Source organism: Bombina bombina, chromosome 1 (genome assembly GCF_027579735.1).
Source record: "Bombina bombina isolate aBomBom1 chromosome 1, aBomBom1.pri, whole genome shotgun sequence".
NCBI lineage: Eukaryota > Metazoa > Chordata > Amphibia > Anura > Bombinatoridae > Bombina > Bombina bombina.
In genome coordinates this window covers 290,212,399-290,226,117 of record NC_069499.1, presented here as the reverse complement: position 1 = coordinate 290,226,117, position 13,719 = coordinate 290,212,399, and the positions used below count along the sequence as shown (strand labels likewise).

The 13,719-nt window shown below is 38.8% G+C and overlaps 1 protein-coding gene across 1 annotated transcript in view; it reads right to left on the bottom strand.

Moving 5' to 3' along the window:
- LOC128645216 (protein mono-ADP-ribosyltransferase PARP14-like) overlaps positions 1 to 13,719 on the bottom strand; it is a 279,860-nt gene that overhangs the window by 107,419 nt on the left and 158,722 nt on the right. The window contains exons 13-14 of the mRNA XM_053698040.1: positions 10,359 to 10,535; positions 5,066 to 5,272 (exon numbers count right to left, since the gene is read on the bottom strand). Of these exons, the coding sequence (XP_053554015.1) occupies positions 5,066 to 5,272; positions 10,359 to 10,535 (384 nt within the window). The remainder of the gene's footprint in view (positions 1 to 5,065; positions 5,273 to 10,358; positions 10,536 to 13,719) is intronic.

The following is a 13,719-nucleotide window of genomic DNA, read 5'->3' as shown; positions in this document are numbered from 1 at the left end:
GCTGAGCTTACATTATATCGGTATGGCAGAATTTTCTCAGTCAATTCCATTGTCAGAAAATAATATGCTGCTACATACCTCTTTGCAGGTTAACCTGCCCGCTGTCCCCTGATCTGAAGTTTACCTCACTCCTCAGATGGCCGAGAACAGCAATATGATCTTAACTACGCCGGCTAAAACCATACAAAAAACTCAGGTAGATTCTTCTTCAAATTCTACCAGAGAAGGAACAACACACTCCGGTGCTGTTATAAAATAACAAACTTTTGATTGAAGGTATAAAACTAAGTATAATCCCCACAGTCCTCTCACACATCCTATCTATTAGTTGGGTGCAAGAGAATGACTGGGTGTGACGTAGAGGGGAGGAGCTATATGACAGCTCTGCTGGGTGAATCCTCTTGCACTTCCTGTTGGGGAGGAGTTAATATCCCAGAAGTAATGATGACCCGTGGACTGACCACACTTAACAGGAGAAAATGGCTCTCGTTCCGGACACTAAAAATGTCTCATCTGATGTGCCCTTACCTACAATAGGAGAACTGGCTTCCATGACGGCTCTGGAGTGGCGGCGCATATCCTTCCAGAAGGTTTCCCCTTTGCAGCAGCTGGTGAGCCCTGATGATCACAGGTGCTTGGTAATAACAGACCAGGACTCGTGTTTAGTGGAGACCTCCAACACAACGAAGTGTATGCTCTTAGGGGATAGTGCATGGTCGACTGAGCATGAAGAGGGGCTTAACAGAGTTGGTGATAACCCATTGCAGCGACATAAAAATATAACGACCTGCAAACTAAGTTGTGGAGTGGGCTAACAGACTTAAGCTTGGCGAGCAGCTAATCAAATCAGATCAGAGACATTAGTTAAATGGTCAAAACGATATAACAAGTTATATATTTATCTGTTTTACCCTCTCATGTTTCAACTACTCGTTTTTTCTGCTATGCAGCTGAGTTACAAGCTACAAACATTAATTCTAATTATAATGTGTTTGTTCACTGTTCACGAGAACTGGGCTGTGTTTTATTTGAGTCCAGGGACCTGCTTTTACAGTATGTCTCATATGAGTGAGTTCACAGATTCTCCTGTTACTGTTATTTAAACAAATAGATAAGCTTTTTTCTAAGCAGATAATCCCCTGTTGTTATATGTTTGTACCCAGTTACATATTACTCCCTAGGCTAGAAATATTCTGTTTGTCAGGCTATATACCTTTCAAAGACGGGGAATATGATTATCCTTAGCTCATCATTATAGAAGGCTTGAGACAAATGGAAAGGCTCCTCCACCTAAACCTGGTGGGATATGCGACAGGGTTTGCTTATTAATAATGCCTATGTTATTGCCTTTACGCCCCTCCTGTTGATATTGGGATTGTATTAATTTACATATCCGACACGTTATATTATAGTATACCTATTTGCATATCACTACAGATGATATGTTTATACGCATTTGGAGTATTAGAGAGGGCTATCATAGCTAGGATGAGACTCCCGGGGGTGGTGGTTATCCTGCTGAGCCATCAGCGGCCAAGAAGGCACAGCCTGGACCATGACTATAACTTTTAGGAGGGAGTCCTATACTGTTTTAATTTCTTCTTGCTATAAAAGATACCATTACACACTAATCTATACTAATACCCCAGTAACCCTCTTGGAAGTAATTTGTAGCCCCAGTTGAGACTATAGTTTATAAGAGACAAAAGATAGCTGATAATGGTCTCCTCATATATATGCAAATGTTTTTGGTATAATATGGTACGATCCTGTACACTATTGTTACTGTTCATATAGGGTTAACAAGATGTATTATGATGACTCTTATGTTATTTGATCCAGTTTTTTCCTTGTTTATACCTATTACTGATCTGGACATGTGGCAAATTGTACATAGTGAGGAGTTTAACAGAGTATAGCACATGCTGTTTAATGTAGCATAAGGAACATTCTTAATGGATTATATTCTGACCCTTAACTTACTGGACTGTATTGCCTCTACTGATATTGCAAGTCCACTCACCCTCTCCCACATTTGGTTCACTTGGTAAGCACAGTAAACTGTAACCCCTAGAACAAGACAGCAGCTATATTATTTATTTTTCGACCTTATAAACACTATTCTCTGGCCTCGTGGGACATAGCCAAGTATGTGTTTGCTTTACCTATGCTAGTACATAGGCTTGTATCTAATACAATATCCCCTGGTTTATGATTTATATGACTATCGGCTCTCATAATATTTTCCTGCCTACTGTATCTACCCTCACCCTTTCCCGCTCTCCATCTGAGAGCGGGTCATATCCACTATCCCTTACCCGTCTGTGTCCAGTGGTGACAACAACCCCAGAGGGGAGATGCTGCATAAGTCCATCTACCATACAGGTCCACTGGTGCTATATACTCTTACCAACCCAGGCCTAAACTTATATTTTTTTTTAATTTCCATTAAAGCCTCAATCCCTTTGATTTGATTTCATTCCTGCCCCTCCCCCCCCTGACACCATTGAGCCTACTTCGTAGGCAAAGGAAAATGGATCCTATAGAAACATTTATTTTCTTGTTACATGACAACAATCTAATTTATTCATCATCATTATTTCCTCCTAATGACCCCGGCATACTGAGATATCTGTTATACGTAGATGTTTATTTAGTTGTTCTTCTATTGATAATGAGGAGGTGCAGATGAGTACGCCACATTTATTTCCAAGAGATTGACATGTTATCCATGCTGGTTGACACTTATTTCATACGTATTATTGATGTATTTAATGTTATATCTTATACCAAGCCCTAAAGTGGCTATAGACCTAATTAACTTACCTCCGACAAGTATTTATTTTATATCATGGCCCAAGAGTGGCCCACTATGTTCAGAGGAGGTATATGCTCATATAAAAATCAGGATATCGTCATTTTTGCCCATTATGTTTTGAATCTGTATTTACTTGATTATACATTATCTACCATTGTAAATGATAGCCTAATGTGTGCAATGTTTATGTTTTGGCAGTTTTTCATGCGCTGTATATGTTTATAATATCCTCAATAAAAAACAAATAAAAAAAATTAATATAGGGGACATGGTTTAATAAGAGATTTGACACAGGAACAGACACTAGGTTAAACTGGTTATCAACTGTGAAAGGCTATTATAGATGTGGACACATGCCATGTAAAAGCTGCTTGTACACAAAAAAGAACTATACATTTACATCTACACAGACCAGTCAAACCTTCAAGATACAAAGTAGGATAGACTGCACCTCCACATATGTAATATATCTCATAACCTGTGGCTATTGCCTCAAATAATATGTAGGCATAACAACACGTCCCTTAAAAGAAAGAATAAGGGAACACCTAACCTCTTTAGAAGAGGAAATCCCAAAAACCCCTGTAGCATAACACTTTTGCACACATAGAGAAGCTGCATCACAGTTTTCCACCTTTCCCTTTACAAAAGACACAAGGTACAGCAGTAAGTTACTGCTGTACCTTGTGTATTTTGTAAAGGCAAAGGTGGATTTTAAGGTTGTTTGTTCTCAATAAAGCAATCATTTTTTATATACAGTGCTGCCGTGTCCTATTTTAGTAAGTGTATTATATGTGTATAACACTTACTCTTTCTGTTTTCTAAGTGTATATATCTTCAATTTTGGGGCTGTAGCACGTATATTAATTGCTAAATTCATAGATTTTGACCGGGTGCACCCTACATATAGAAATTCAAAAAGATAATTTTTGAATTATTACAAGCAGTAAAGTGCAAGTAATAATTGTAAATACAGGAAAGTAAAGGAAATTGATGATTTTAATATTAAGATTAGTTGTAAGAACATTATCTGTGAAAAAGCCACTTAGTAAAGAAAAAATGCTTCAGGCAAGCCACCTAAAAGTCAAGTATTGATCTTCAAACCTAAAACAGTGATTTAAATTATATCAATGAACAAGTAAACAATTACCCAATATACGCTAGAGGTATCACCACTTGTCTGATTGACTATCATGTACTATATAAGTGTGTGTATGAGGGCTTACCATGATCTCTGATGAAGATCATGTGCGCATGCGCAAAACTCATCAGATCGCTGGGAATGCACCTGTAACCTGCATGTCTAACACAGAATAAACCATTGATTTGCAAGAATGACCTGGTTTTGTCTCTCTTTTTCGTGTATGTAATTTAGTCTACAAGCTGCCCACTGGATTAAAGAGACTGATTCTCTGAAGTTGCTTTTAGTATAAAATTATCCCTGTTTTAGTGATCAGGGTATATTCATGAATGCAACCTACCTCATCATGTGCTGCAGGTCATGGCACAGAAAATGTTATCATTAATGCAAAGATTCACATTTTACTAGAACTTTGTTTTTTTTTTATTTAAAGGGACAGTCTACACCAGAATATTTATTGTTTTAAAAGATACATAATCCCTTTATTACCCATTCCCTAGTTTTGCATAACCAACACAGTTATAATAATACACTTTTTATGTCTGTGATTATCATGTATCTACTCCTCTGCAAACTGCCCCTTATTTCAGTTCTTTTGACAGACTTGCATTTTAGCCAATCCATGCGGGCTCCTAGGAACTCCACGTGCGTGAGCATAGTGTTATCTATATGAAAAACATAAACTAACACCCTCTAGTGGTAAAAAAAACTGTCAAAATGCCCTGAGCTAAGAGGCGGCCTTCAAGGGCTTAGAAATTAGCATATGAACCTCCTAGATTTATCTTTCAACTAAGAATACCAAGAGAACAAAGCAAAATTTGTAATAGAAGTAAATTGGAAAATTGTTTAAAAAGGCATGCCCTATCTGAATAATGAAAGTTTGTTTTGGACTAAACTGTCCCTTTAGATTAAATATTGCACAAATGCTTCTAATCAAATTCCATTATAATGACACTTTAACATAAAATGATAATTTTACTGTGTCAATACACCTGTTCTAGCAAATCACGTCACATGCTGTTCCCTTCATTTCTACCCAGTTTTCTTTAGTGATCATGCCCTTGATAGGTGATGTGTGGAGTCTGGTAAATATAAGAGAGACTTACATATAAAGCTGTTGATCTTTTTTTTCTTCTTTATCTGTGTATTTACTTCTTTCTGTTTCATGCTCATGAAGAAGTTGTTCAGCATTTGTTGCTGGAAAATTATCACCTTCACTGTCTTAATGGACTGAACAGATTTAGTTTTGGCAAAATCTATGATGGCATCTATTGTTGCATCAGCCACAACAGCAGGAGGAATCCCACCCGCACCTGGGTAATGAGAGGAAAGGACAGATAAGTATTCTCACAGGGATAGATTACATGTGGAATTCATAAATAGACGCGTTATTGAGCGTCAATACTGCTCAAGTGAAATCAATAGTGTTCTTATTCTGAAACGTTTTAATAATAAAATTATCAAAAAATACTATTTTACCCACCTGTAGGTAACAATGCTCTCTGACTTTCTTGTGGGTTTGTTTTTTTGTAGTGAAATGCTTGTGCGATGATAAATGCCTAGAGCATACACGGCGGACATGATCGCTACAGCGTATCATGTCCATCCGCACATTAATAAATCGGCCCCATAATGTTTATACATAACATGTTGAAATATGTCACCATTTTAATTTAAAAAAAATTTCTTTCCTGGGTGCTTTCAAAGTTCCCTTTCAGTATTTTAATTGTGAAGTTTCCAATAGAGTGACTACTCTGTGTGAAATGGACTTCAAGCAGTGGCTGTAGATCTTTTATGATTTTACGTATGTTGTATAGAATAGAGTTGTATGTGACTACTAAAGGAGTTTGTATTGTGCTTTTCTATGTTTTGTATTGCAGTAGTTGTTCACATGGTGCTTTTAGGGCAGATTTTTATTTTTTATTGTTTTTGTCTTAGAGCCCTTTTTTTATTTAGACAGTGACTTTAGATTTTTTATAATACTACTATACTTACTATATACAATGAGAATTGAATGTAGATTCCAGCTTGCAATGTTTGAAGTTTATCCGGCATTTACCCTGCCATTTTGTTTTTTGTCATTCTCAACCCCCCTTGCATTTTTTACCATCAGACTGAAATTCTGCTATTTACAACACACTGCTCCTTCTCTCCCTGATTTCATATTATACCATCTTCTGTCTCCATAGCAGGGTGCACTATCAATATCACAGAACCAATTTTTTGTATATATATATATATATATATATATATATATATATATATATATATATATATATATATATATATATATATATATATATATATATATATATATATATAAATAAGCACTCTCTGGACTTAGGTCAATGGTTTGTTCCTTTAATAAATAAGTGACGTTCTGGGACCAAAACTAGAGTATTTAAATATACATATATATATATATATATATATATGGCTTTTTTTGTGGCGGTACTCACCGGTACTGAGTACCCCCACCTCTGCCAACTCATAAGAAGTAATATTTGTACTCATCATGTAAATACTCTAGTTTTTATTATTATTATTATCAGGTATTTGTAGAGCGCCAACAGATTCCACAGCGCTATAAACATAGGCGGTATACAACATAACATTTATAGCGATCAGATGGGTAGAGCGCCCTGCCGAGAGTTGCACTGTTATAGACAGCTCTTATGAAGGCGATCTACAAACAGCTGGGCTCATAGGCTTACATTCTAAGGGGTTCAAGGGGAAAGCAATGGAGTTAGGAAAGGTTAGAGTAGGTTGAATGCATCCCTGAATAGTAGAGTCTGTGTGTGAGGAAGTAAAAAATGAGGAGGAGAGGAGGAGATTGTGAGCAGAACAAAGGGGACGGGAGGGAGAGTATCTGGAGACAAGGTCTGAAATGTAGGGGGGAGCAGTGCAGTTGAGGGCTTTGTATGTCAGAGTGAGGATTTTGTGTTTAATCCTGGAGGCAAGAGGAAGCCAGTGAAGGGATTGTCAGAGAGGTGCAGCAGATGAAGAGCGACGTGTAAGGAAGATGAGCCTGGCAGAGGCATTCATAATGGATTGTAAAGGAGCTAGGCGGCAGCTAGGTAGACCAGAGAGGATGGAGTTGCAATAGTCGAAGCGGGAAAGGATGAGGGTGTGGATTAAAATCTTAGTTGTGTCTTGTGTAAGGAAATGTCTAATTTTAGAGATATTTTTAAGGTGGAAGTGACAGGCTTTAGCCAAGGACTGAATGTGAAGAGTGAAAGAAAGGCCTGAATCAAGTGTGACCCCAAGACATCGGGCATGCGGCGTAGGGGTAATGATGGAATTATATAATTATATATTATAGTTATAGAAAATTGGGGGGTGGAGATTTTGGAATAAGGGGGGGGGGGAATAAGGAGCTCAGTTTTGGAGAGATTTAGATTAAGGTAGTGAGAGGACATCCAAGATGATATATGAGAAAGACAGTTAGTGACACGGGTTAGTAATGAGAGGTAGATTTGGGTGTCATCGGCATACAAATGGTATTGAAACCCGTGGGACTTTATTAAGGAACCTAATGATGACGTGTAGATTGAAAAGAGAAGGGGACCGAGGACAGAGCTATGAGGTAGCCCAACAGAAAGTGGTAACAGGGCAGAGGATGCTCCAGAGAAGGCTACACTAAAGGTACAGTAAAATAGATAGGAAGAGTACCATGAGAGAGCTGTGTCACAGATGCCGAAGGATTGGAGGGTTTGGAGCAAAGAGGGTGGTCGACAGTGTCAAAGGCTGCAGACAGATAGGATAAGCAGAGAGAAGTGGCCTTTAGATTTTGCTGTAAGTAGGTCATTGGTCACCTGTCATTGATAAGTAGGTCATTAGTAACCTTGACAATTGCTGTCTCTGTGGAGTGATGGGGACGGAATCCAGATTGCAGTGGGTCAAGAAGAGAGTTTAGTGCAAGGAAATGGGATAGACGTGCATATACTAGCTTTTCAAGGAGCTTTGAGGCAAGAGGGAGTAGGGAAATAGGGCGGTAGTTGAATGGGGAGGTTGGATCGAGGGAAGGTTTTTTGAGGATAGATGTGATCAGTGCATGTTTTAGAGATGAGGGAAATATTCCAGTGCTGAGGGAGAGGTTGAAAATGTGTGTGAGTATAGGGGTGAGGGTAGAATAGAGGGAGGGAAGTAGCTGTGAGGGGATGGGGTCGAGGGGACAGATAGTGAGGTGGACAGTATAAGGGCAGAAACTTCTTCCTCGGTAACAGGGGCAAAATAGCTAAATTTATGGTTATTTGGGTTTTGGATGATTGTGTGCTTTTGATTTAATTTCTGATGAAGTCAATTATGTTATTGAAGTGGTTGGCAAAATCTTGATCTGAGAGACAAATTGTATTAAGAGGTGGGGGTGGGCAGAGAAGAGTATTGAACGTGGAAAACAGATGTTTTGGGTTAGAGGAAAGAGTAGAGATGAGATTATAGAAGTATTGTTGCTTATAAAGATTAAGGGCAGAATAGTAGGAGTTCAAGATGAACTTGTAGTGAAGAAAGTCAGCTGAACTCTGAGATTTCCTCCAGTGACGCTCAGCAGCACAGGAACATCTGCGTAGATACCGTGTTAGAGGAGTATGGCAGGGCTGAGGATGAGAGTGTGGTTTCTGAGCTATGGTAGGTGGGGCCAGAGTGCCAATGACCGATGTAAGGGTGGAGTTATAGTGGCAGATAGATTGGTCAGGGCAAAGAAGGGGATGGAAGAGAGGAGAGGTTCGAGAGAGTTAGCAAGCTGTTGCTAAACTAATGACTTAGTGCTTCTGTGAAGTTTGGTGTGAGGGGGAGTTGTAGGGAGGGAAGTGATGTTGCAAGTGAGGAGATGATGGTCAGAAAGAAGAAAAGGGGAGTTTGTGAAATATGAGAGTGCATCGATAGCTAAAAATCAGATCAATGGGATGACCATCTTTGTGAGTGGGAGAGTCAGTCCATTGTGACAGGCCGAAAGAGGAAGTGAGTTGCAGAAGTTGTTTTGCAGAGGTGGAAGTGGGATTGTCAAGAAGGATGTTGAAGTCGCCAAGAATGAGGGCAGGGGTGTCTGAGGAAAGGAAATAAGGAAGCCAGGCAGCAAAGTGATCTAAAAATTGAGTTGAGGAGCCAGGGGGCGGTATATGACTGCAACACGTATAGAGAAGGGAGACAATAAACCAATCTTGTGTGCTTCAAATGAAGAAAATGTGAGGACAGAGAAGGGCTGTATTTGTTGAAAGGTGCAACAAAAGGAAAGTAAAACACCGCCTCCTTGTCTATTGCCAGACCTAGGAGTGTGGCTGAAGTAAAGACCCCCATGTGACAGAGCAGCAGTGGATGCTGTGTCTGAAGCAGAGGGCCAGGTTTCTGTAAGAGCCAGAAGGTTGAGAGAGTGGGAGATAAAGAGGTCATGGATAGAAGTGAGCTTGTTGCAAACAGAGGGAGAGTTCCAGAGAGTTTTTGAAGTCTACTGAAAGGCACACAAGGGTGTGCAAGGCTAGGAAGTTGTGGGGGACCAGGATTAGGGGAGACGTCGCAAGCAGCCAGTATGAGCAAGAGGGAGAGTGACATAAAATGAGATGCAGATTTGCAGCAATGAGACTGCTTTCGGGCTGAAGTGCAAGGGGGAGAGAGAGTCTTTAGGAATTTGTGAAGTTCATGAATACAAAAGTAAGACGAGGTTAAGAGAGATGGGCTGATTAACAGTTTTCACAAGAGGCGGCTGCAAAATACATCAAACGTAAATAATCTTGTATCTTTGGTTTTCACAAATTTACTGAGTAGAATATATCAATCAGAAATCAATGAGTACTGGCACCTTTTACCAAAAAGCACTATATATATATATATATATATATATATATATATATATATATATATATATATATATATATATATATATATATATATATATATACACATATAAAAAAAACGTCCTGTGATATTGATATGTGTTATTGATAGTGTACTCTGCGCTATCAATAGCACTCCACTTGTAATCTAGGTCACAGTCAGTGGAATAATGTGAGCTGTCAGAGATACTTCAGACATTATACAAGTTTTGTGTTTCGCTAAAGCAACAATTAAAGTATATATGGAGGGTTGCCCAATCTTTTTATAGTAGGAATCATATTTAAATTGTTTAAATCTTTGGGCTTGGTGAAGGAATATAAATATATTTTATCAACAAAACATGTACTTTACTTATACAAGTGACCTACAAGTTATGCACACTTATGTGCACAAAAGAACATAGGTTGTGCCCACAAAGAAAGAAAAATAATTAGCCACTTGCAGGGAAAAGGGCATCATTTATATTGCAAATTAAGCAACATGGGTGAGTGGGGAAAGATAAAAAAGAAATGCAAGAGTGACAGGTCTCAGACCTGATGGTTGATAAATTGTTGTTAAAACATCTCAAACCTGTTCCTATAGCTGGGAAGGCAACTGACGTGACCTGCAGTTTCTCACAGGCATTCAGGGCATTCAGCACAATGGTTTTGATATCAGCTGGATTGGTTGGTCCCACCACATGGAGGAGATGTTTGCAGGACAGATTTCCACTGCTTGTGATTATATATCCTTGGTGAGGATTGGTGCCTGAAAGAAGAAACATTGTGCCTTGAATTAAGACTAATTCTTAGACAGACCTGGCACATACTACTAAATATTCAGATTAGATAAATTATTTATTTAACCCTTTCCTTTGAACAGGGTCTAATCAATTTACTGAAATACAATCATGTTATTTGTGTTTACTTGTTTTGTTTCAAAACTATTCAAAATGATTAGAGAAACTGCTGAATCAATTGGTGAAAAAAACACCTGGGGTATGTAGCAGTATTTATGGGCTTGCATTATTTTTTCCTTCTGCTTTTTGAGTTGCGAAATGCAAGAAAAAGTATTTGTGAAAGTCAGTTTGATGCACTTTACATATGCATTAGTGATGTGTTTCAGGCTTTACAAAGAGCTTTACAGAATTAAGCAGCAACAAACCAAAGGGAGAAAATGCCATTGTACATGATACATTGCTTTACATTACAATTTTAGCAATAAAGTCAAAGTCAGAAACCAGCACAGTCCTGTATGGAAAACCACAGTGAGAAACTGCCAAACATATAGAAAAAGGAAGAAAAGGTGGTTTCCAGAATCATGCAGTAAAATCCTTTTTTGGTTACATGGGAACAGATCCAAAGAAACACAATGTGTCGGGGCCACACCCCTTAGTCATGTGATCACATGACTAAGGGGTGTTGCCCCGAAACGTTGTATTTCTGTGGATCTGTTCCCATCTAACCAATAAAAGATTTTACTGCATGATTCTAGAAACCACCTTTTCTTCTCTTTTATTACAATTTTATCACCAATAGACCATTTTGAGTCAGGGAGGGAGGCACATTATACTTTTTTTTTCTGCTCATAACATTTTTACACAGACTACACTACATATTGTATAAACACACACTCATATACCACACCACATATGAAAAATCACACACACACACACACCTTTTTTTACTTTTTAATTTAAGCATGTTAGACTAATGTTTATTTTTATTATTTCAGAATTATTGCTGATACTGAGAAAAGGGGGGATTACAATGTTCTTAGTTTTCTTGTTATCCTTTGTTGAAAAGCAGAAAGGTATGTGCAGGAGTGTGCACGTGTCTGCAGTACTTTATGGCAGCAGTTTTGCAACAATGTTATATGTTAGCAAGAGCACTAGATGGCAGTACGTTTTCCTGTCATGTAGTGCTTCAGGCACGCTACCTACCTAGATATCTCTTCAACAAAGAATAACAAGAGAACAAAGTAAATTTAATTATATAATAAATTGTAAACTTTTATAAAATTGTATTTGCTATATGATTCATAAAAAAAAACATTTTGAGTTTCATACTCCTTTAAGAGAGACAGCAATAGTTGCTGTCTCAGGAACAATGAAAGAGACAGTCAGAGGGGAAATGAAAAGCAATGGAGTAGTGAAAGGGAAATTTAGGGGGGGAAGAAAGTGAAAAGGGAATGAGAGGAGCAGCCACAAGGAGAAACAGAATGAGAGGCACAAACACAGGAGGAACAAGTGAGTCACAGGAAAGGCACACAGAGAGGGAGTTATTGGGATAGATGCTACATTTAGAAAAAGTAAATTTATGCTTACCTGATAAATTAATTTCTTCTATGATACGACGAGTCCACGGATTCATCCGTTACTTGTAGGATATTATCCTCCTGCTAACAGGAAGTGGCAAAGAGCACCACAGCAGAGCTGTCTATATAGCTCCTCCCTTAGCTCCACCCCCCAGTCATTCGACCGAAGGTACAGGAAGAAAAAGGAGAAACTAAAAGTTGCAGAGGTGACTGAAGTTTTAAATCAAAAAATATAATCTGTCTTAAATTGACAGGGCGGGCCGTGGACTCGTCGTATCATAGAAGAAATTAATTTATCAGGTAAGCATAAATTTACTTTTCTTCTATAAGATACGACGAGTCCACGGATTCATCCTTTACTTGTGGGATACAATACCAAAGCTACAGGACACGGATGAACGGGAGGGACAAAACAGATGGCTAAACAGAATGAACCACTGCTTGAAGAACTTTTCTCCCAAAAATAGCCTCCGAAGAAGCAAAAGTATAAAATTTGGAAAATTTGGAAAAGATATGAAGCGAAGACCAAGTCGCAGCCTTACAAATCTGTTCAACAGAAGCATCATTTTTAAAAGCCCATGTGGAAGCCACCGCTCTAGTAGAGTGAGCTGTAATTCTTTCAGGAGGCTGCTGTCCAGCAGTCTCGTATGCCAAACGGATGATGCTTTTCAGCCAAAAAGAAAGAGAGGTAGCCGTAGCTTTTTTACCTCTACGCTTTCCAGAATAGACAACAAACAGAGAAGATGTTTGACGAAAATCTTTGGTCGCTTGCAAGTAAAACTTCAAAGCACGAACCACATCCAAGTTGTGCAACAGACGCTCCTTCTTAGAGGAAGGATTAGGACACAGAGAAGGAACAACAATTTCCTGATTAATATTCTTATTATTAACAACCTTAGGAAGGAATCCAGGTTTGGTACGCAAAACCACCTTATCAGCATGAAAAACAAGATAAGGCGAGTCGCATTGCAATGCAGATAGTTCAGAAACTCTTCGAGCCGAAGAGATAGCAACTAAAAACAGAACTTTCCAAGATAGAAGCTTAATATCTATGGAATGCATAGGTTCAAACGGAACCCCTTGAAGAACTTTAAGAACTAAATTCAAACTCCATGGCGGAGCAACAGGTTTAAACACAGGCTTGATTCTAACTAAAGCCTGACAGAACGACTGAACGTCTGGAACATCTGCCAGACGCTTGTGTAGTAAAATTGATAAAGCAGATATCTGTCCCTTTAGGGAACTAGCTGATAGCCCCTTCTCCAATCCTTCTTGGAGAAAGGACAAAATCCTAGGAATCCTTATCTTACTCCATGAGTAGCCTTTGGATTTGCACCAATAAAGATATTTACACCATATCTTATGATAAATTTTCCTAGTGACAGGCTTTCGGGCCTGAATCAAGGTATCTATGACTGACTCAGAGAATCCCCGCTTGGATAAAATCAAGCGTTCAATCTCCAGGCAGTCAGCCACAGAGAAACTAGATTTGGATGCTGGAATGGACCTTGAATGAGAAGGTCCTGTCTCAGTGGCAGAGTCCACGGTGGTAGAGATGACATGTCCACCAGGTCTGCATACCAAGCTCTCTCCTGTTTGATTCTGGCAATCAGACGAGGAAGGAGAGGAAACGGTG